The sequence below is a fragment of the Dipodomys merriami genome, unplaced genomic scaffold (assembly GCF_024711535.1).
Source record: "Dipodomys merriami isolate MVZ:Mamm:240054 unplaced genomic scaffold, mDipMer1.0.p SCAF_14, whole genome shotgun sequence".
Taxonomy (NCBI): domain Eukaryota; kingdom Metazoa; phylum Chordata; class Mammalia; order Rodentia; family Heteromyidae; genus Dipodomys; species Dipodomys merriami.
The window spans coordinates 24,757,292-24,780,885 of NW_027202715.1; the positions used below are offsets into that span (position 1 = coordinate 24,757,292).

At 40.3% G+C, this 23,594-nt stretch overlaps 1 protein-coding gene across 3 annotated transcripts in view; it reads right to left on the minus strand.

The window, feature by feature from the left end:
- Arid5b (AT-rich interaction domain 5B) overlaps positions 1-23,110 on the minus strand; it is a 185,044-nt gene extending 161,934 nt beyond the window's left edge. For all 3 annotated transcript variants that reach the window (XM_070021028.1, XM_070021026.1, XM_070021025.1), the window contains exons 1-2: positions 22,676-23,110; positions 21,937-22,191 (exon numbers count right to left, since the gene is read on the minus strand). In XM_070021028.1, the coding sequence (XP_069877129.1) occupies positions 21,937-22,191; positions 22,676-22,696 (276 nt within the window). In that variant the 5' untranslated portion in view covers positions 22,697-23,110. The remainder of the gene's footprint in view (positions 1-21,936; positions 22,192-22,675) is intronic.
- Between the last annotated feature and the right edge of the window lie 484 nt (positions 23,111-23,594).

A 23,594-nucleotide genomic window follows, 5' to 3' on the forward strand; every position in this document is an offset into this window, starting at 1 on the left:
GACCAAGAAACCATTTCCAAAAAAAAGCCCCCAAAATATCCTCTCATTAACACCCAGATCTTTTTGTTTTCTCTTAAACAGAACACACACAATCCTTTTTACTTTCCTAAAATTAAAGACAATGTACACCCAGAACAAGAAATTATGTCGCAGTGTCCTAGATATTTGCTCTCTAAACAGGCAAGCATTTGATACATAAAGAAGATTTGGCTACATTTGGCCAGATTAATTGGGTGTTCACTCCACAGTCTATGCTTTAAAACTAGTTTCAGGTTGTCATAGGAAGACCTCGCTTGGCACTCAAATACTTAGCTCTGGCCACTAAAACATGAACAAAAGATGATAAATGAAGGCTAAGTGCTGGTGGCTCACGCCTGTAATCCTAGCTACTCAAGAGGCTGAGATCTGGGGACCATCTCTCAAAGCTAGCCTGAACAGGAAAGTCCATGAGGTTAACTCCAATTAACCATTACAAAGCCAGAAGGGGAGCTGTGGCTTAAGTGGTAGATCACTAGCCTTGAGCAAAATAGCTTAGGCACAATGCCCAGGCCCTGGGTTTAAGCTCCAGGACCAACACAACACACACACACACACACACACACACACACACACACACACACACACACACACACACACACACACACACACACAAAATAAATGAACCCAATTCCAGTGTTACAAGTCAATTTAACTATCTATAAGGACACTCTCTACAAACAAAAGCAATAACAATAAACCCAGACTCAATCACCACACAATCCAGCTGTTCTATCACACTAATGACTCTAAACAATTACTTTTACAACTCCTGGTTTTGTTTTTTTTTAAGTACAATTTGCAGTCACTGGACCCTCATACTCAGGTACCCAGTTCAGCTGGGTCAATGCTGTATAAAGACTCACAAAACAAAACAAAACAAAAAGTCTTGTCCCTGTTGGCCTATGATCATGGTATAAGACAGCTAAATTACTAAAGCTTATATTGGTCATCTGTCATGAGTTTTCATATGCTATTGTCATTAATAAGGAAAACAGAATTCACATCACTGAAATACCATTCACAACACCTTCATGCAGAAACTAAGGAAATCTTCCTCTTTTGTGTAGCCCATTTAAACATAAACATCTGATTTTAGCCATGCTCCCTGTTAAACTTTTCTTTTCCTCTGTTCACTTAGCACAGTTCACATGATTATCGTCACATGTACAATGGCAGTGGAATAATTTGAGACCCACAGCTTTATTTAATAATGTAATTATCCTATATTGGATTACTTCAAGGGGCTTTGTATTTTTAAGTTTTAGTTTTTCCTCTACTAGTGAGATATTCTGCCATTGCAAATGATTCAGGCTTCAATCAAAAGCCCAACACTCAGTTTGGAAAAATATTGAGTGTTTTTTTGAATGAGCCAGGATTAATGCAAGAGCCAATTTGCAACCACAGTTGGTGACCTTTCTACTCCTGTTCAAAGACTGTGTGTGAGGGGGAAGCAACAGAGGATGGACTCAAGCAACTGTAACCATCTAATTCCAACTCTTTTGCAACCTCAGGAAGGTTTAAAAACCAGAGAATAAAGCCTAGGTTTCCCAAAATAAACTTCCTAAAGGTGGGGTGGAAAACATATTTGGCTTCCCATGCCCAATATCTTCTTGGTAGAGCTTGGGAATAAATGAATGAAGGAGTAAATGAATGCTACTGGCCACTCTGACAAAACAGTCACAGAATGAAATCCTGAAGATGCCATCCTTGTACCCTTAAGACATTCATAAGCCAAGCTTCATCCAACCCTGTCAGGAGATATTTTGTTCTAGTCCTTTCTCCAACTCAATTCAATCTGATCCAGTTAACTAGTTTGGACTCTTTGCTATGTGCCAGGCACTGAACTGAGTCTTACTTGGGAAATGAATATTACTTACTTTGCAGTCCTGTTGCAGGCTTATTCACTCTTCTACAGTGCATCTACCCTTAGCTATGCTTAGCAAGAGGAAGCATTACAGAGCAAGTCTCTTGAGTCATGCAATACCAGTCTAATGGGGAAGATGGACAGTAAACAGTCAGGCCTCAGCTAAATATCATTTATATAAGGGGAAGTAGTTGTGAACAATTGTATTCATCCAAGAAATACTGAGCATCAACTAGGTGCTAAGCACTGGTGTTACAGCTAGGAATAAAGGAGACCAAAAAGACTTCCTACTTTACTGATGGCCATGGTTAGGTTTGTATGTATAAATTGGGGGAGAGAAAGAGGAGAAGAAGTATCAGATGGTAAACAAAATCGGAAGCAAAGGAACTAGAAGAGATGCAAGAATAGAATGAAGGATAAGTTGAATGGTCAGGGAAAATTCTTGGCAAAGGCAATTCAGCATACAAAGGCATGTGGTGCACTGTCCAATTCAAAGACACACACACACACACAAAAGCTAAAGCAGACAACATGCCCCATCCACAATACATTTTGTAGTTGAGGTACACACTTCAATTTGAGTCCCAGCCCTTTTTCTCTAAATTCATATTAGGTTTAACATGAACACTATGCCATGAATCCATTTCCATTATTCCAAACCAACCACAATCACTTTTCCTCAAGCCTTTACCTATATATGTCTTTTGAGCACTTTGTTGAACACCATGCTGTCTCCTTCTGAAAAGAGAAATAGATCGGTTTGCCCATGAAACAGCTCATTTCCACAGAATTTAAAAGTTGGCAGGCCAGCTGCTCTCCTGACATATGACTAAGGTCCAAGGGCAGCTAGGAAAGGCTCAGTGAAAAGACAAATCAGGTTCTTAAGATTTTCTTTAAAAGACAACTTGATTTAATGCCCCACCTGAGCTATGTATGCACGAAACATTTTTGTTTTCGTATGCAGTAAGAAGCCTGTTTGGACTAGCTACAGGTCCCTCCCACTCTTTCTTTCTGCAGATTTATCATCATCCCAGACACAATGGCCTTTCTGGCAAAACTCTCCAAATTCATTGATCAAGACATTAGGTTTAAAAAGGCTCAATATGGCTTGTTGACATGCTGTAAGACTAACAAATCCTTAAAAGATTAAAGCAATCTGCTGTCTACTGTGTATGTCATCTGTAATTATATGCCCAGAAGAGAGAGGAGGTGCTTGTGAAGAACTGCCCAAGGAGACTGCATAATAATAAAAGGGGAGAAAGAAAAAGAAAGAAAAGCAAGACAGAATAAGAACACAGTCAATGTTCATTAGATGAGCTGTCCACTACAGTGATGGGCTCTATTGTTGATTGTAGTAGCCCCCCTGTAAAATGGCCCCCAAAGATTCCTCAAGTTCTTCTATCCACAGTCTGCCATAACTTCTTCTTCTTGGTGACACTAACAAACAGAATAAGGCAGAATCAGATACTACTTCTCAGGTTAAGTTAGACTATGGCTCTCACTTGGCTCTATATTCTGAGAGAGACTGCCCCATGAGGAGCTGGTGTGTCACACCAAGGGACTGAGGGACACCAGTACCAATAGCTCCACAGGCCTGAGACCTGTCATCAAGTAGGAGCATGAGCTTGGGAAGAGTCCTTCCCCAACAGAGCTTTGAGGTGTAGCAGCCCAGGCTGAAACTTTAATTACAGCTTTGAGAGACAACCCTAAGACACCAGAACTCAGCCACTTTCAGAACCATGACCCAGAGATACAGAGAATAAAAACTGCTCTAAGATACTACAATAGGAACCATTTGTTATGCAACACTAATAGATCACTAATACACCAAACTTCAGCATGGGACCCATTTATTTATACACCATTGTACAACAAGGAAATAACATCTATGAAATAAGGTGCTAACGATTACTTTCAGCTATGCCTGGAAAGTAGATTACTTTCTGCAGAGAGTGTGACAAGCCAATAGAAAAATGCTTCATGCAACTTCCTAAGTCTCAAATCAGCTGCATGTTCAAGAGATGTTTTATTTTGGGGACATTCACAGGCACCTCCAGGAACTATTTACCAATGTAAATATGCCTTTCAAGATGAAAAGGGCAAAGTAAAATATAATATTGTCAAGTACAACTAACTTGCATGTTTTACAAGCAACTAGAGAGAAAGGGAATAATCTTATTCTTTTCTTTGTGTATGCTAATAAATAGTGAATGGACTTAATTTAATAAAAGGTTGGAGTCAAACAACAAAACAAAACAAAAAAAACCCACAAAACACCCCTCTATTTAAATTAGAGCCAGGAGGTGAATCAAGCCTGTAATCCCAGCTATGCTAGAGGGAGAAATAAGAGGATAGAGGTGTGAAGCCATTCTAGGCAATAAAAGTTAGTATTTCAAAACACAAACTGGATGTGAGAGTTTGCAACTGTAATCCATGCAAGAGATAGGATGGTGGTCGGAAATCAGCCTTCAGGAAACATTTTCTATAAGCAAAAAGGGTATAGCTCCACTAGCAGAGTGCCTTTCTGCAAGCATGAGGCACTGAATTCAAACCACCATCACAGAAAGAAAGAATGAAAGAAAGAAGTTAAGAAGGAAAGAAAGAAAGAAAGAAAGAAAGAAAGAAAGAAAGAAAGAAAGAAAGAAAGAAAGAAAGAAAGAAAGAAAGAAAGAAAGGAAGGAAGGAAAGAAGGAAGGAAGGAAGGAAGAAAGGAAGGAAGGAAGGAAGGAAGATACCATTTTCAATGGCAATACTGTACTATGTTGCCCTAGGCTCCCTCAGAATAATTCCAAACTTCATAAACCTCATGTCTCTTTTCCTCTTTCCACCCTCAAGAATCATTTTCTAAGAACTCCGGGCACAGCTGACCAGCCAGAATACACAATCTACAATTTCTACAAACACACAACTGTATAATAGTCATGGTCAAAGTTCAGGCAAGGTTTCTTTTTGCTAAAAAGAAGAGAACAGGGGGAAAAGACAAAAAAAAAAAAGCTTTTAAATCCTCCCCCCAACAAAAAAATTAAGACAACTGAGAAATCTCAGTATTTGACACAGTAAGAATGCTTTCAGTCTGTTGCTTTAAGAGGTCACCTAAAGAATGCTAGGGTCAGGCATGGTCTGAACACCTGCTTGGCTGTCTATTGAATTACTGATCTAATAACATCAAAAATATGGAAGAAAGGATCTATACTGAAAAGGAATAATAATACTTATTTAAAAAAGCAGAGCCTGTTGATAATTTTAAAATGCACTACCATTTTCTGTGAGTCATACAATTTGCATTAGAAAATATCCTTGGTGGGTTTACTAGAACCTTCTTTTGGCCTGCCCTGAGTCAGAGATGCTTATTTTACAACCCAATCCATTGTTGCTGAACACATATTCAGCCCTTAGGAGCACAAAACACAATTAGACTATTATGGAGAATATTCACAAGAAACAAGGGTGGAACAGATTACTTCACTTAAGACATAGAAAATTCAATTAGGTTCTGTATTCATAAGCCATGTATTTTGGAAGGATCTGGTGAGGAGACAGTACTGCAGCAATGTTTCCATCTGAATTCTAGTAAACTGATATACACTATGGGATTAACCCAAAGCAAAAGGATTTAATGGCCCAGCAGGCAGTCTCTATTTTGAAGATTCATCTTCTAAGATCTCCCAGCCATTTGGCTGGGACCCTTCCCTTTACATCCTTTTGCTGGATGTCTATGTTATCTTGGAAAGACTGAAAACTGCAATATAGTCTTTCCCCACGCCACCACTACCACCATAGAGGAGGAGGAAGAGGAAGCACGTAGGAAATGCAACAAATTTTGAAATTAGGAATGTTTTAAGGGTAAAAAACAGGAGAGACTTCTCTTTTTTTAAGGGAGGAAGAAGAGGGCAAATTTAAAGTAAATTCAATGTATGTACATTCAGCACATCAGCACCAGGCTTTCTGGTGGTTGTATCAACTGTTAGGGGTAGAAGAGGCCAACACCGGTGGGGAGGAGCAACAGGTCTGAATTGCATTTGCCATATTGAGGAAGAACATCTGGAATGCAGGTTTTGTCCCTTAAGTCCATCATCTTCCCATCTCATTTTATTTTGTTGTGGCTGATGGCACAGATGCCCAGGGCAGATCCTTTAAGAGTTCAATGGGCCAGAACAGAATGGGTTTGAACGTGTCCCCTTCACTGTCACCGAAAACCTCAAACATGGATCAAAAACTTTGCAGTTAATAAAACTCTTGAGAGAGACCAAAAACCAGGAAGCTTAAGTCTTATTTAAAATGGTGGTTTTCTTAGTTATTCTTTTTCAAACAATGGCCCAATGACTCAACTAATAAATTACTTATAAAGGAGCTAGTAACATGTTGCCTAGCACCATGGCAGACTTCAAAAGCTAGGATTTGGTCCTTAACTAAAAAGAGCAGTGTGGTTAAGTAACATATACTAGGGGCCTGGGATAAGCAGTTCCTGGCTTGGATCCCAATACACTGTATATCTCATTCATCCATCCATATTAACCCATTTCACAGATAAGAAACTAAGAGTCCAAGAAGAGGAAGCAAGTTGGTCAAGATGACCCACGGGTACCTACTGACAGAATAAATAATTACATTTTAATCCACCAGGCTTCCACAATAAGCATATATATATATATATATATATATATATATATATATATTATAGCTAGAAAGAGAATTACACAGATGTGAAATTATTTGTCAGCATAGTCTTGCTTTTCACTAAATCTATGTTCTCTTACCAAATCAACCCATATACATTACTACGATTCTTTCCTACTTGGCCATGACTAGCTTTCTGTCAAGAATTTTCCCATCTCATTCAATGAATTAGATGTCTCTACCCATGAAAGCGCTTGTATTTTATGGCCCCTTTTACCACATGCTCTTCTTTTCCAGGATACTTTTTCAGATTTCAGCTATGGCCAGCTGCACATGCATATATTCCTTCACATCCCAGTATCTGAACCCTTCCTTACACCTAAATGTGGGTCTCAAGCTCTTTTGAGCATCCGTTCCTACCATTTTTCTAAACACTGAAACTTGCCTACTGAGAATAGCATGATGCTTTAAATTTTGTGTTGATCCCACCCTTTCTCAGTTGCTTCTTTAAGACTAACAGGTTCCCAACCCAGATGCCCCTCAGTAGATGAATGGATCAAGAAAATGTGGTATATATACACAATGGAATTCTATGCCTCCATCAGAAAGAATGACATTGCCCCATTTGTTAGGAAATGGAAAGACTTGGAAAAAATTATATTAAGTGAAGTAAGCCAGGCCCAAAAAAACATAGGTCCCATGGTTTCCCTTATTTGGAATAACTAGTTTATGTCTGAGTCAAGCAGAAACGGTCAGATAAGTTGATGTTAGGGAAATGAACCCTAAGAGGAGTATTCAAATGTTTTTTTCTTTCATGTGATTGTTTCTAACACATTTATAAGATTATTTCTTTTTTGCTTTGTATGTCCCTCCCCCACGGTATCACCCCTGCTTTCACTGTATATGATGTTGGTATAATTTGTGGAGGGGAAGGGAAAAAACAAATTGTTAAAACAGGGATACTGGTGGACCCATTGCAACAATGAGATGTACAAGTCATTATGTCAAACTTTGGTGGGGGGGGAAGGATTCGGTGGGGGGTAGGGGGGAGGATGGGAAGAGGAAACAAAGGAGGAGGCTACAATGCTTGATAAGAAATGTACTCATTATCTTGCCCATGTAATTGTAACCCCTCTGTACACACACACACAAAAGACTAACAGGTTCCTTCTGTGTTTTTTGTTGTTGTTTTAGTTGGTTCCTCCTCCCCCCACCCCCCTTCAGTACTAGGGATGGAACCCAGGATCTTGTGCAAAGGTTCTTCCATTGAGTTACATCTCTAACCCTTGAATTGCTGAGATAAGTTCTGGTTGTGTAGCTCAAAAGTGGGCCTAGTACTCTCAATCCTCCTGTTTTTGCCTCCTGAGTGTGAAGATTACAGGTGTGCAGACCTGGCACTCTTGCTTTAATTACATAAACTGGGCCAAATATGAGAACATTATAAAAAAGTGTAATAGTCCAAAGTTTTGCAAGGTGGTAGCCTGTGGGCTACATCTGGACTGAAGACATTTTCTTTGGCCTATGTAGAGTATTTTAAGAATTGGATCAAGTAGCCAACTAAAATGACACAAAAACCTGGATTCCTGGATTCTCTCAAAAAACGGAAAAGATTTGACAGCTTATATTGGTAGACATTCCTGCCTGGCAATGATAAGACTTCAAGAATAATACGCTGTAAGATGCACCTCAAAAAAGGCATTCAGTTCCCAGATTCCCCGCAAACATCATATTGTCTCCCAGAACTGGATGCCTTCATCACTAGTCTTACCAGCATGGCCTAGTCAATTCTCCAGAGTCCCACCCCCTCCTCACCCCATGGGAGGAGGTAGATTTTTAAAGGAAAAAAAAAAGTTTTTTGTTTTGTTTTGAGACAGAGTCTCTCTGCATACTCCAGGCAAGCCTGGCACTCCCATAGAGTCCAGGTTGCAATCCTCTTACCCCAAACTCGAGTGCCAGGATTACAGGAGTGAACCATGGTGTTTGGTAAGGAAGCAGTTTTGAATAGGCCCTTGAGAGATGGATACTGCTGTTGGGCTGCCTCACTTCCTAGAGTGGAACTTCAACTAATTTGATCCCCTTTTTCTGATGTCACCTGCTTCCTGTACTTGGAACCAGGCCAGCATAACATTTCTGCCATCGGCATTTTCTGTTCTTTGGAATTGAGACACTTTGAGTTCCCATTTAGCCTCTCTCTGCCATTCACCTGAGGAATAAAGCTGGAGAGCTGGACAATTTACCTCCCTGCTCAGCTGATGCTTCTGCCAAAAGGAGTTGACAGCAGAACTTTCCACATGGCTTAGAGTTGTGAGGAATAAAAGGCCACGTAGAAAGTTGTCAGCACCTAGTGTTACAATTAACTTTAATAGCACTGTTTTAAACCAGGAGTCGGCAAACATTTTCTATAGAAGGCCAGATAGCAAGTATTTTAGGGTCTGTGTGTCAGCTAGTCTCTGTCGCCATACAGTGTGAAAATGGCAAGAAACCTTTGTAAACAACCGAGTATGGCTAAGAAAACATTATTTGCAACAACTCTATTTGTAAACAACTGGGTGTGGCTAATAAAACTATTTGCAAAGACAGGCCACAAGCTACATTTGGTATATGGGCCTTGATTTTCCTAGTCTTCTACTGTTTTCATAGCCAAACAATGTAATGATATTCACAACAATAGGTGTCTTCAAAGGGCACCAGGAGGCACCTGATCATGGGATTCATAAGGTCAGTCCCAGACCAAAAGCCATCCTGTCTTGTATAGAAGGCTCTTCCCAATCTATAATCCATAATGCATTGAGACATCAACTCAAATGTTATTTCTTTCAAAGTGACTTCCCAGACCTTCCCAAGATGACCAGATACTCTGTCATCGACACCTGTGTTTTCCTTTCATCACTCTGACCTTACCACAGAATAGATCCTTTAAGAAAATAATTTGACTGGGAAGGCACATGAAGGGTAAACAAAAGGAGGAGGCTGCAATGCTTGGTAAGAAATGTACGCATTATCCTGCCCATGTAATTGTAACCCCTCTGTACAGTATGTTCACAAATAAAATAAAATAAAATAAAATAAAATAAAAAAGAAATATCACACTGAAAAAAGAAGAAAAGAATTTGATTAAATATGCATTCTCTCCAAGCTCTGGGGCAGGATCTGCTTGGATTTCCACTTGGTTCTTCCAGGGTCCATCACTGGGCTTCAACATATAAGGCTATGTTACTTTAGAGGTGTTGAGGTAAAGACTCCTGGCCTCTGAAATGTGAGAAAGACACCCCTACTGGGCTCCAAGGAGTCCTTTTAATTTTATGACACAGGTGCACCATATTACTATTGACATGTAATAGTCAACTAGTAATTTGGCTCTAAGTTACTAGAGTCTCACATAAAGAGTAGGTCAGTGTATAATCAAAGTCCCAAATTTCAAGTCAAGTATATTCTACAGTTATAGAAAGTTATCAGGAGGCACCCATGAACAGCACCTGTTGATGAAATTGGGTTGGGGAGAGCTTCATTTCAATCCTGGGTCTGAGTCTCACTTATATGTGACTCAGGTGAGTTACTTAACCTCCTGGTTCAGCCCCATCATTATAAGAGATGGATTTATCCTTACAGAATATCTTCAAGGACTACATATTCTCTTATATTTAATTTACATATTAGTACACATACAATGCCTGACCCATAACACTTACTCTAAAAATGGAAAATGTGTTGAGATTGCCTTCACTGAAAACACTGTGGATGAAATTAGATGGTTTTGGAAAAGAGAAAACTGAAGTTTCTCTCTGGCTTGTGCACACATAGAGAAGGGAGAGGAGACTATTCTAGCAGGAAGTATGAACATGATTCCAACACTAAGATGTATGGAGATAGTTTAATACCCATTTTAGACAAACCAAACAAATTGCTTCTTTTCCTTTTTCTAAAATTATTTTCGGTTGTTCATGGGGGCTTGAACTCTGAGCTGTTTTTGCTTAAGGCAAATGCTCTACCACTTTGAGCCACAGCACCCCTTCTGGTTTTCTGGTGGCTACTTGGAGATAAGAATATCACAGATGTTCCTGCTGGAGTTGGCTTCAAACCTGTTCACATCTCAGCCTCCTGAGTAGCTAGGATTACTGGTGTGAGCCACAGGCATCCCACACAAATTGCTTCTTGTTCCTTGAAATAGAAGCTAAGCTCTATCAGAACGGAAAATGTCTGCCTCCCTACTAGTCACTGTTTATTATTTTATCTCTAGCACAAACAACTGAACACACAGTAGGCATTCCATAAACACTTCTGGATGAATGGAACAAGCCACAATAAGCACCAGATGTTAGCAGAAATTACAATCCCATTTCACCAAGATTGCTACCTTTGGATAAACCTTATGTTAGGCCAATATAAGTACCCCTCGGTTCTCTGAATTTTAGGAAAGAGTGTGGGAATAAAGGTGAGGTCCAGCTAGGAATCCTGAATATGAAGCCTCATTTCTGCAGAACCACTGGCCTTCTGATCCCTATCTTCTCATCTAAATAAAGTCCACACTCTCCATTATTGATTTCATAATCATTTTTTTAAGTATTGTTCTTTAGGGACACCATCATTGGTGTAAGATAACACTGATATGACCTGCCCTGAACATGCTAATGTGATACAACTATTTTAAGAGAGCAGTCCCTTCCCCAAAGTAGTTGACCAAACTGTTGTATTAGGGGGCCTTGGGTTCTATCTAGATCTACATCAATCATTTGTTAGCTCTGAGTATGTATATAAGATGTAAACATTCTAGTTTTAGGATGTACATTTGTGAAATATAGGGAGATAGAACCATTGTATTCAATCTTTATATTCTATTCTACTCCATTCTATTCTATGTCTATCAAAATATCCATGCAAATTAGACTTGAACCTCAACAAAACAAAAAAGAACTTAAGGTAATCTTCTGGATTAGTTTACCAACAATACCAAAGGACCACAGACAAGTTCACCTAAACCAAAAACCAGAGGGATCAATTTCACCAAGAGTAGGCCATTACTCCAGACAGTAGCAGGTCTGAGAAACATTATTGGTGACCTTCACTGCTTGACCTTTGTCTTCTACCATCAGCCTCTTTACCTCATCATGCAAGTTTCTGACCAGCTAAAGTTGGGTAGTCACAGTAGAACAAATTAACTAACTAACTCAACACCTAGGGTGAGTACCATTTAGAAAAGCCTAAAAATGTTATGTGAGTGAGGACATTTGTATTCCCTGATACAATATGTTACCCATTTGCTTTATTTCTTTTTTAAAAAAATGTTAGTTTCAACTTCTAAATTTTTAGCATGGATATTTATCAAGTTATCATAAAGTGTATTAAAATTACATTTTAAATACACTCAGTATACAACATACCTTTTTCATCTCACATTAGAATGTCCCTTACAACTTGCTTTATTTCTAATGGTATTCCGAACAGAACTCCAACTGGATAATAGCAAGCAAAGGGAAAACAATATTCTGTCAAAACTGCTTCCATCTAACATTCCATAGAGAGCCTAAGGCAACCTGGTGACAACCAGCTCAGTGGTGACTTGGCCTGTTATCTCTGCAGCATCCAAGCCTCCTGAGGAGGGGTAATGCAACAACACACACACATACACACTTAATGCCCGTATGTATATATGTATATGAACATTATTATCTTTGTATTTTCTCCAGACTTGAGGTACCATTGCAAATAAAATTATATATGTATATGTATGTAAGATGTACAGTGTGATGATTTGATATATTTTGAAATGTTCAGTAACACCTCTGACCTCACATAGTTACCATGGAAGGGAGGGGTCAATGAGAACATATAAGATCTATTCTTTAACAAATTCCAAACATATAATACAGTGTAAATGATCTGTGAGATCCCAGACTTGATCTATAACTGAAAGTTAGGGAGTGATCCACTCCCTCCCTATAGCCCCCACAGCTTATATAAACATATTTTTAAAAGGTATTTCCCCCTAAAAAAAAGAATACATGGAATTATTGAGCTTAAATTATGTGCACTCAGTTCTTTGTCTCCAGTTATACTGTGTTCTTTTGTGCTGGTGAAACAACATGTGCTTTAATTAGCAAATATCTGTAAATAATTTACTTGCTTTTCAAACACAACAGAACAATGGGGTCAGTTTTCACATACGTTCACCAAGCATGCATCCTGGATCTTAAACCAGACTCTTCTATTGTTCAATAACTATATCAAGCTGTCTTTCTTCTCACTGCCCTCTTTGGTGGAGGCTTGGGGATGGGGGAAGGTGGGGACGGGGACGAGGTAGGAGAAACTGGAAACTCAAAGTTCTGGTAACAACATCCCATTTTGCAAGCCCCCAGAAAGCAAGCACAGAGGTCTGCGCAGCCTAGGCTATTACCGACTTTTGCCATTGCAAACCCTGGCACCTTCTCCCAGAAATAAGGGAGTGTGCTCAGGGCGAAGGGCATCACCGTGCTGGCCAAGAATGTGGGTACTCTTCTCACTTCTTTGCCTCCAAACCCCTATGACATAAGCTAAAAAGAAATCCAGAAAACACAATTTTTGAGACCTATGAATCACTGAGCCTCCTCTAGGCGCTGTAGGGTTAAAACTGGGCTCCTCATATGCAGTAAAAGAAAGATGTTAAATCAAATGAGAATGACTGTTCTAGGACTGGAGGCACTATTATTTTGAATAAGATTGAAAAGGCCAGAAAAAGCAATTCAAAAACATTTCAATTATGTATTTCCCAGAACTACATCTTTGAGCAACTAATGCAAATGTTACCACCACAATAAAACTTCTTCCCACATAAAAGCATATAAAACAGGTTGAACAGCATATACTTTATATATCATATGCATATTTTGACTATTAATAAAAAATTCAAAAATCTATGTATGCTTTACTCTCCTAAGCAATACAGTAATTATGATTAAGGGACAAGCAGCACAAAAAAAGAGGCAATTTATCTTACTCGTGCTCAGGAATACTATTGTGTAACTAAGCAACTAAAGACAAAATATGGTCTAATTAATTCACTCCTATGCTTATTTAAAAGACACAATTAGAACATTTTTATTTTCCAGCTTGCACAGTAGCTCAACATGCTTGAGGGTGTAGAAAGCAAAGCCTATTATTCTCAAAGACAAGAGTTTAATGTTTAGTGCCACTGATCAGGCTTTGTAGCTCAACGTAAAGAAAAGGGGGTGTCGCACAGCCCTGTGTGTTCGGAGTCATGAGAAAAAAGGGGAGATGGTGTTTATAGGGTCACTAGATTAACTAGCAACATGTGGCCTCTGCCACCTATTTTTCTTACTGGGGCACAAGGATTGGAGATGGGACTATGCCGTCGAGGGTCTTGTGCCCAAGGATATCTGCCCCTGTGTCTGTACACAGCCCCAAAGTGCCTAAAGAAAATTCACATGATTAAACCAGCCGTCTTAGTCTGCGTGATAAATGTCAAATATCCATCTTTAACGCTGCTAACAGTGCATCTCATTTTAAAAGCAGAATTAATTTACACAAGTGTGTGCTGGAGATGGATGTCATTAGCATGATTCTAAAGCACCCTTTCAATCATTATCATCCTCTGCATGTTTGAAATGTGTTGTCGATACTGATGCTGCCAGTCTCGCATGGGAGTGAGGCACTCTGAAGGCCAAAGCCCAAGTTCTAATCTCCAGTGAGACAGAAAGGGTAACTAACGATAATAGTAATGGCCTGGAAATACTTATCCTTGCACAAGGGCACAGGAGCAGATTCTGTTAGGAACACAGGAATCCATGACTACACCTCTGAGAGGCGAATGCATCCTTAAGCCAGCAATCGATAAATTTGCTTTAAATTTCTTTAAAAGCCAAGCCAACGAAGGAATCATTAGCTACAATATTATTCTGAGGAGAAGATGGCAAATATCCAAACACTCTGGCTATAAAAAAAAATGACAGGCAAATGCATTTGATTTGAGCAATTATATTCTGGATATTGGTTAAAACTAGACTTTGATAAATGAGCTGGAGTCATGTATCACTAGGTGCCACTATGAACAATGGTGTGCTTTATTAATAATTAATAGCTAAGTATTTACATGTGTGGACTCTTGTACTTCATAAAAAAATAACATTTCCTTAGCATGTGCCTGACTATCTAAATGTCAAGAGAGGTTTTAATTGCTTACAATTTTGAGTCTATTAAACTAGCTAAGACTGTTAGGCTGAAATATACTGTGGTTTCTATGAATAAACCAATCAAAATTCAGGTGAGTAGTGACTCTTCTTTGCAGAAGTCTACATTTCACAGGTTGCCACCCCCAAAGCCCTGCATTTTAGTAATCTGATTGCTAGTAAATGGAAAAGTAATCATAAAGATGGTGCCTGCCCACTCACTCCCCAATAATTGGTTCATTTGCTTGTTGAGGTGTACTAAAAGCACTAGTTCACATGTTTTCACATACCATGGTGCAAAAAGGATAAGCATTTTTGAAGAGAAAGAAAAGTGTGTGAGGGGTGGTAGGGCAAGTCCACAGGCAAGTGACTCATCATTGGCCCTCTGGCAGAAAGCAACTGGGCTCAGCTTCAAGAAGACAGACTGTGGGCAAAAAGATATCTAACTATATTGGGCAGGCATTCAGTACTCACTGACTACTCTGGGGCCATAGGTAAACAGAGCAAGGCAAAGCAAAAGAAGTCAAAAAGAAGTCAGGTAACTTTGCTATAAGGCGGGATACAAGGCTGTGAATCAACATCTGAGGAATTATGGGATTTTATTCTAATATGTCCATTGTAAGCTTTGAATATATACATATATATGTATATATATACATACACACATATAGCTCACTTGTATTGTCAGCACACTTTACACACACATTACATAGCATCTGATATTGTTTTGCCCTTTTAAACATGTGTTGATGTCATCTCTTTTATTAAGATTGATAAACTTCTTAAGAAAAAGGGCCAAATCACCAACTGTTTTGCATCTATCTCTTTACCTAGCAGCATGCTGAACACACCATTAGCACTCAACAAGTAGCTTTTTTGTTTTTATTAACTCAAGATAGGCAGCATTAGTATTCACTAGTGTTTGGATTTAGCCATCAAAATATATTTCAATATATATTTTGCTCATTCTCAAATTTTAACATCCTAGATATCATACTGAAATAATATTTTGTATATATAAATGTCAGTGACATAATATTTTGTATTTCCTCTAATTTTTTTTAGGTTCTGGATCTCAAACTCAGGGCTTGAGCTTTATAACTCAAGGCTCATGCTCTACCACTTGAGCCACAATTCCATTTCTAGATTTTTGCTGGTTAACTGGAGATAAGATTCCTCATGGACTTTCCTGCCTTTGATGACTTCAAACCTTTATCTTCCTCCTCAGCCTCCTGTGTAGCTAGTATTACAGGGCATAGCCACTGGTGCCTGGATATTTTCTTTATTATTAATACTGCTCTAAACCCAAGGTAGAAAGCTACAATTCAATGGTAGAGCTTGTGCTCAGCATGTGTGTCATGGGTTCAGTCCCTCCCCCAAAGGGGGATGAAGAGGAGGAACAGAAAGAGCCAGAAGAGTTAGGTGGGAGGAGGGAAGGAAAGAAACAGGTACACAATCATGAACCTTTTTTCAGATCACCTCTATGGGCCAAAGGTCAGCAAACATTTTCGGTATTCAGTCCACATAGTAATCATTGCCACTTTACTGGTCATATGTTAATGATCAAAAACTACTAACTCTGCTGCTGTAGCATAAGAGCTATAAACAATGCACAAACAAATGAGTGTGGCTACATTCCAATAAAACTTTATTTACAGAAACAGACTTCAGCCTAGATTCGGCCCTGAAGGCCTTAGTTGGCTAACCTTTGTCACCATTTAATGAATTCTGTGTCATTCTTTCATTCTTATCCTAGTTCTGTAAACCTTGTCAGGCAGAGGGTAAAAATGAGTTTTAAATGTTTACTACCAATACGTAATCATGCATACAACTGCAACTGTTGAGTTCTTACAGATACTAGGTTAGATGTCAAAGCGTTTTCATTCTTAGCATGAATCATTATCCCCACATAATAGAGATCACTAAATCCATTGTACAGATAAAGAAACTGAGGTTCAGAAAAGTTAAAGCCAAGTCCAAAATCAGCGAGTCAGTTAAGGTGTCTCAAAAATCTCTAAAACCTCAACTTATGGATACAAACTAAAAACCAACTATATGTAAGAGATAAGCAAGGTCAAGCCAGCACATCCTAGAGTCCAAAACCAGTCTGGCTGAGCCTAGATATGATCAACTCAAGTAATTTAAAAAAATATCCTGCTGATCCAGTTGTCAACATACCTCAGCAGCAAAATTTAAATTCTTCAGAAGCTATTTTGGTTACACAGATAAGCCCCAAATACAGAGGAACAATAGTCTAAGTTGAAGGAGCCTGGAAGGCTGCATATTGTAGCAAACTAAGTCAGCCACTATCCTCTCACAGGGACAGCTTTCTTCAGTAAGTTCCAACTTCACTGAAAACAATAACAATAATAATGATGATAATGATAATGATGATGATGATGATGATGATGATGATGATGGTAAAGCCAATCCATCATTGATGAAGTATATACTGCGAGTCAACTTCTGTTGTGTGTACTTTTCATGTATGAACTCATTTAATCTTTAAACTCATCGAAGAAAATATTGTATTTCCATTTTACAGATGAGAAAACTGAGGTCTGGAGGAAGATTTCAGACTTACCTCAAATCATACAACTAGTTCAAAATGTTTAAAACTTAGAATCCTGAACCCAATCCCGGAGATTCCAACTGAGTTACTCTCAATGACTGCAAGAATAAGTTTTTTTTTTTTTAATCAACCTTTAACTGGATGGTTATTTATGGTTTATAATGGATGGTATATTGGTGATAAGTTAAATCATGGTAGATTTAGGTGGTTATAAGTAACTGTTACTAGAAATCTTGAATGCATGCTAGAATCTGTGACACCTATTAAGGTCGGCTCTTGACTCCTTACCATTATTAGTCTCAGCCATCCAGTCACAGTTCCAGATGACCAGCAAACCACTGGGTATAAGCCAGACCCTTGCTGGTTGGGCTAAATTCCAAGCTTGCTCATCCATTTATTTTAAGAGAGTATATGGCCAATAGATTAAGCGGTTGGCAATTTGAAAATGAATGTAATCGGATGTGACCCAGTAACAGAACCAATTACTTGCCTACTTTGCCATTTTCCTTCTCTGAAGAGCTACTGGCTCCATGTGGCAACTGGGTAATTACTACAGACACTTAACTCCTTGCACGTGGACCTGCTACTCACTTGCATGGTCGTTTAAGACATAAACTACTTCCACATAGACATAAAAGTTATTATGCTTCAGTATTGTTTATAAAGATAACAGGGTGTGGAACAACGACTACTACAATCATAACTCCCTTACATTTATTTAAGCACTTTACATTATAACGCACATTTACCTATATAATGCCTCTTGATATTCACAACAATTCAGTCATGCTTAGGATTGTTCCCATTTTACAGCTGAAGACACTGAGGCTCAAATAATTTAGGATTGTTTAAGGTCAAGAAAGCTCATTCAAAATAAACCTCTTTATGGAACATTTGTTGCCCTTGCCAGCACAGGAAATAGATGATGTTGGTAGTGTATATAAGCATACAAATCACTACCGTGAGCATGAAGACTATTTAAGACTAATCAACATTAATTCGTGGTTAATGATTATTTAAATAATATTAAAATAATATTAAAGTATTACTAGTATACAATTGCCTAGAAGTTTATGGACTAAGAATGGTTATTTTACTACCTAAATATCTGTTGACCTTTGGCAAAGCGGATTACACAAGGGGCTGTCCACCTCAGTTCATGCTTCTAGAATCAAAATGGGATTAATTCAGACTCTGATTTCCAAGATAGATTTCATTGGGTTTAAGGTAGAAACAACCTTAAAGTTAAAAGAGGGATGGGTGCTTCCTAGCAACCTTTGACAAGCTACATAACCTTTCCAAGTCTATGTCCCTATCTGTGAGATGGGTATACAAAATCCTGCCTTCCTCATCCTCCTACAATGATTGCGAGGATCAATGAGAAAATAATTTTAAAAAAACCCTTCTGCAAATCATGGCAAACCACACAGGGACGCTATTTCTAAACTTGGACAATGATCATTTTCCTGCTTTTAGAACTGACGTCTTTTACATTTCAAGAAATCATAAAAAAAAAAAAAAAGGGCAGAATGAGTCTTATAAAAACCAAAAAAAGCATACTGAGTCCTGGCTGTCCTTTTGAGATGGATGCTGATGTCAGCTCAATCAAGAAATTATTAACCTCCATTTGCTTACTTAAAATACACTGCATTGGCTGATTAAATATGCTGAACATTTTCTCCAAGAAACACTGCATATCACGGAGAAACCTGTTTCAGTTCCACATTGCAAACACATCATTCAGAACTCTTTAAAAATCAATAATAAAATCATTTCAGTGTACATAAACAAGTTAATGGAGAGAGTGAAAACAAAGCAAATTTCTTAATGAGAGGGCCCTGTCACCCCCTGTAGGTGCCAACGGCAAAGGCTGGTTTCTGGTACCTCACCTCCAGAGGAGAGGGCTGCTGCTCTTCTGCTAATGAATGACTAACTTAGGCCAGGGGGGAAATGACATCACCAGAGTGGAAAACCGATCTGCATTGGGAAACTTTCTACCTGCTTTACATTTGTCATAATTATTTTGCACAATGCAGCCTGCATTTGCATAATTTTGAGGCGTGTCATTATCTCAATTGAAAATTGTTTTAATATGGCTGAATAATTCACAATGACATCAGCCAAAGTCCTAATGAAATATACAAGTATAATCATACAGCTAATTACCAGCCGTGTTAGCATTAAAAAACAAATCATGCATAATATTAGACGATGTATATGCAGCTGAGGATTATAAATAGAGCCATCTCCCTCCCCCAAACCCCTAGAGTTTACTTTTAAATGGCAAGATTAATTTTCCCAGGTATAGTTTATAGCAGTGACGAAATGTACAGATCGTTACAATGGTTCACTTCCAATTCCCCGTAATGAACAATTAAAAAGAGATCGTGTATTTAAAAATATATCTATGCACTGTTCATACTTCTAGCAGATACAATCTCCGGCGAACATAGCTTTTATTCTTAAATCAGAATGGGACCGACAAAAATTAAACTGGACTCAGTGGGGGTCAACACGAGGTCTGTAGGGGAAAAAAAACCCATATTCCCATTTCAATTTTCCAAAAAAAAAAAAAGTGACCACAAAATATCCCATAAAATATTGAATAATTTCCTCCTGGGTTTAGTCAGAAGTCTATTAGGCACCAGCTCTTTTCTGGATATTTAATCCTTCCCTTTTCCAGATCACAGGCCATGTTGAAGTAATAAATTTGAAAAGCAAATAATAAGAAATCGGGAGGAGGAGGGGAAGGTGGAGGGGAGGAAGACAGCTGCGCAGGAAAGTTGGGTCGGGGGAGGGGGCCCAGCGAGACCTTGGGAAGGGGAAAGAGCTCAACCTGTTGGTAGGCTGCAGGATTTTTCACAGTATTTCCAAACAACACCTTTGTACAATCGCAGGCGGTCGTTGGGAAATATGAATGTTTAAAACCCAAAGCTGCCCAGTGAGGGAGGGAGCGGGAGGTGGAGGTGGGGGGGAAGCAGGGAGGGAGGGAGGGAGGGAGGGAAGGAGGAGGGGGGAGAGGGCGGGGGAGGGGTGTGTGCGGGGGAAGTGGGAGGGGCTTATTTCCGAAAAGGCAGATTCGAGGGCGAGCATTTTTGACGAACTCCAGTAATTAACAGGCAGAAACCTGACGGGTAATAGGATCCCGGGGAGAGGGAGTGAGCTGGCGGAGGCCAAAAGTGCCCTCAACTCCACCAGATCCAGAAATGCTGCGAAGACTGGCAGCTCCTAGCACCAGGATGAGTTCAAGGGGGTGGTGGGGGGGTGATCATTCATTTAACAAAAAGATCCTCAGACCTACCTCGAAAGCTCGCGAGCCTGGCACCGAGCTAGCTGCCCTCAAAAAGTCTGAGTTTGGTTCCCCGGCTCTCGCCTTGGCAACACAAAAGCCTAACCAGGCGGCGGGGCGCCCTCCCTCTTCCGCTGCGCCCTGGGCACCGACTCCCCAAAATAGTCCGTCCCCCACCCCAGCCCCTACCCTCCACCTCTCAACCACCACCACCCACAGTGGGTACCACGGCGCCGAGGGCGGACGGCTGACATGGGGTACGCGCAGAACTGAGGGTCACACAAGAGAACGACACAGCCTGAGAGGAGGAGGCTGCCCGGGAGCCCGGTGACAGCGGGCTCACCTCCGGCGTCCTCCCCCGGAGCGCGGCGAGCGCCCCCGCGGCCGCCCAGAAACGTGCCGGGAGGCTGGGTCCCTCCCCGCCCTCCCCCGGAGCGCAGTCTGGGCACCCGGGACCCGGACCCGCAGGGCAGTGGGCGAGGGAGCTCACACACACCCCTCGGCCCTCCCCCCCCCCGTGTCCCTTACCCCCCACCCCGTCCCACACACCCTTAAAAAAAAGATCGCGCCGGGAGACGTCCACTTCGCGTGGAGTAATTGAAAACTAGAACATCAAATGGCTTGGTGGGGCGGGGAGGGGGGGGACGGGAAGGAGGGGGAGTGGGCGAGAGATAGTTGTTAATGCTTAACGTGTTTGTGCCGGTTACACGACCGCTTTGAAATCCGCCCGGGCAGATCTGCAAGTTATTTGAATGTATTATTCCAGTACCTGTCATTTATCACTTTATTCAACACGTCTTTGCCAACTCAATAGCTTTTGATCTCATTCTGCCTCCATTTCGTAATTTCCGCCCTCTTTAAACATATCAAATACTTACTTTAAAAAAAAAAAAACGTGAACAATATCGAAACCCACCGAAAGAAAACCTAGCCAGCCCCGACCAAACCAGACATGAAGGTGAATTTTCAAAAGGCAAAAAATCACACACACACACACACACACACACACACACACACACACACACACACATATAGCATGTGATGTTCAAGCAGCAGTAAGAGACCGATCACACGCGCGCGCGCGCACACACACACACACACACACACACACACACACACACCCTTGAACAAAATCCTTCTCGAACAAGTTATCTGATCTTGACTAAAATCAGTTGGATCCTCTTTGTAAAGCTGACAGCCAAACTCTGACAATGGCAAAATACTCGAGCCCCAGCTAGTGGCGCTACCCCTTTAAAAAAAAAAAAAAAAAAGGAGTCGATCCAGCTCGCCTGCAGAAGTGAATACAGTATTTTCAAGCTTGCCCAGTAATAAGCATTACTAGGGGAGAAAAATAAGAAGAAGAAAGAAAGAAGAAAGGGAGAGACCGGTTTACCACCTCGCCATGGTCGCTATTTCTGCCCTGGGGAGTGTCTTCGGGAAGGAAATAAAGTTTAGAGCTGGATAAAAGTTGCCGGCTGGTCCGTTCTTCCCATAACAGCTGGAGCTCCGCGATGCAAATCGGATCCTTTGGCGTACATCTTACAAAGAAAAAGTCGCCAAGGGACAAAATTCTTGGTCTGCCTTCAAGGTGGAATTGAAAAGCCTTGTAGAAAATGTAAGGTCCGTGCAAGCCACACGGTGAGCCGACCCACTGCAGGGGGGGAAAAAAGGCACCAAATAAATAATGTAGCCAGGAGAATACAAACATCTCTTCCCAGACAGATTTACACACAGACATCCACACTCAATGCAGACGAACCCACAGATATATAACACAGGGTGGGTGGGTGGGTGGGTGTGGGGGGGAATCGTAAGAGCTCACAACATTTCTGCCTCCCTTAAAATAAAATAAAATAATATTAAAAAAAAACACAAACCCACTCCGGGTTCCCCTTCCCAGACCTCCCCCTCCCCACCTCCCCTCCAGAGGCGGCAAAATTACATTATGTATGTATGATCAGTGCAAGGGTTTTTTTTTAAAACAATAAAAATTATTTGGGGGGGATGTAGAGGGTAAAAGTTTGGTGAAAAGTTTGTGGGGGGTGTGGGTGGGTGTAAAGGTGTGGGTGAGTTGGGGGGGGCTGGGGGGCGCGGGGGGGGTGCTGGGAGCGGAGGAGCGGAGGAGAGCGAAATACCTGGAGTGAGTTGGGCTCCATCTCGACGTTCTGAATTGATTGAACTCAACATTCTCTCCAAACTTGTTGGCTTGAATGGATTGCATCAGGTCCTGGCAGGGAAAAACATTCTCTGCTTTCAGCAAGCGTAAGGTCTCAATATAAAACTGAGCTCTTGACTCGCTTTCGGCACGAAAATGATTGAAAATATGTCCTAATATTTCTCTGACGACTCAATTTTTAGCTCCTGTCAAAACTAGGTGGGTTTCTTTCCAAAGAAGGGTTGATCAAATTCATAATCGGGAGAAAGGCTCCGTCCGATCTCGGCGGGAAGCGAATGGATCAAGGCATAAAACAGACAAGAAGACCTATAAAAAATAAAATCCACCATAAAACTGTCTAAACATAAGATCTCTTTCCTTCTAGCTGCGCTTGTCTAACAGTATCGTCTGAGGAGATTTTTGGAGGAGCCTATGGCTAGCGAGCTCCGCTGTGTATCTGACAGGACCTGCTTGTATATGTCTAATATAAAGAACATTTCCTGCAGAGATTCCGGGGCGCTGCTCCTCTTTCTAATGCTCCTTAGCAGATTTGCTGTTATTAGACATGTAGATTTGTTTGATAGTCAAATTACGCTTCCTCACTGCCATGTTTTCGGGAACTAATCTGTTAAATTATCTTTTGATGCCTATTTACATGGAAGGGAAAAGTGGGTTATCGATTATATAAACATATAAATATTAATGCATTTGTTCGCTTCGCAAAAAATACTCAGCAAAAAAAAGAACAGAAAGACAAGTGAGCAGTGCACACACATCTCAGGATTTTGCAAACAATATTGAACGGACAGTGACTGCATTTAGGGACTGGAACAATAAACGATGCATGATAAATCAATAAATTCGAGCCGCGAGTCTGCTCGGAATATGAATTCAGGCTC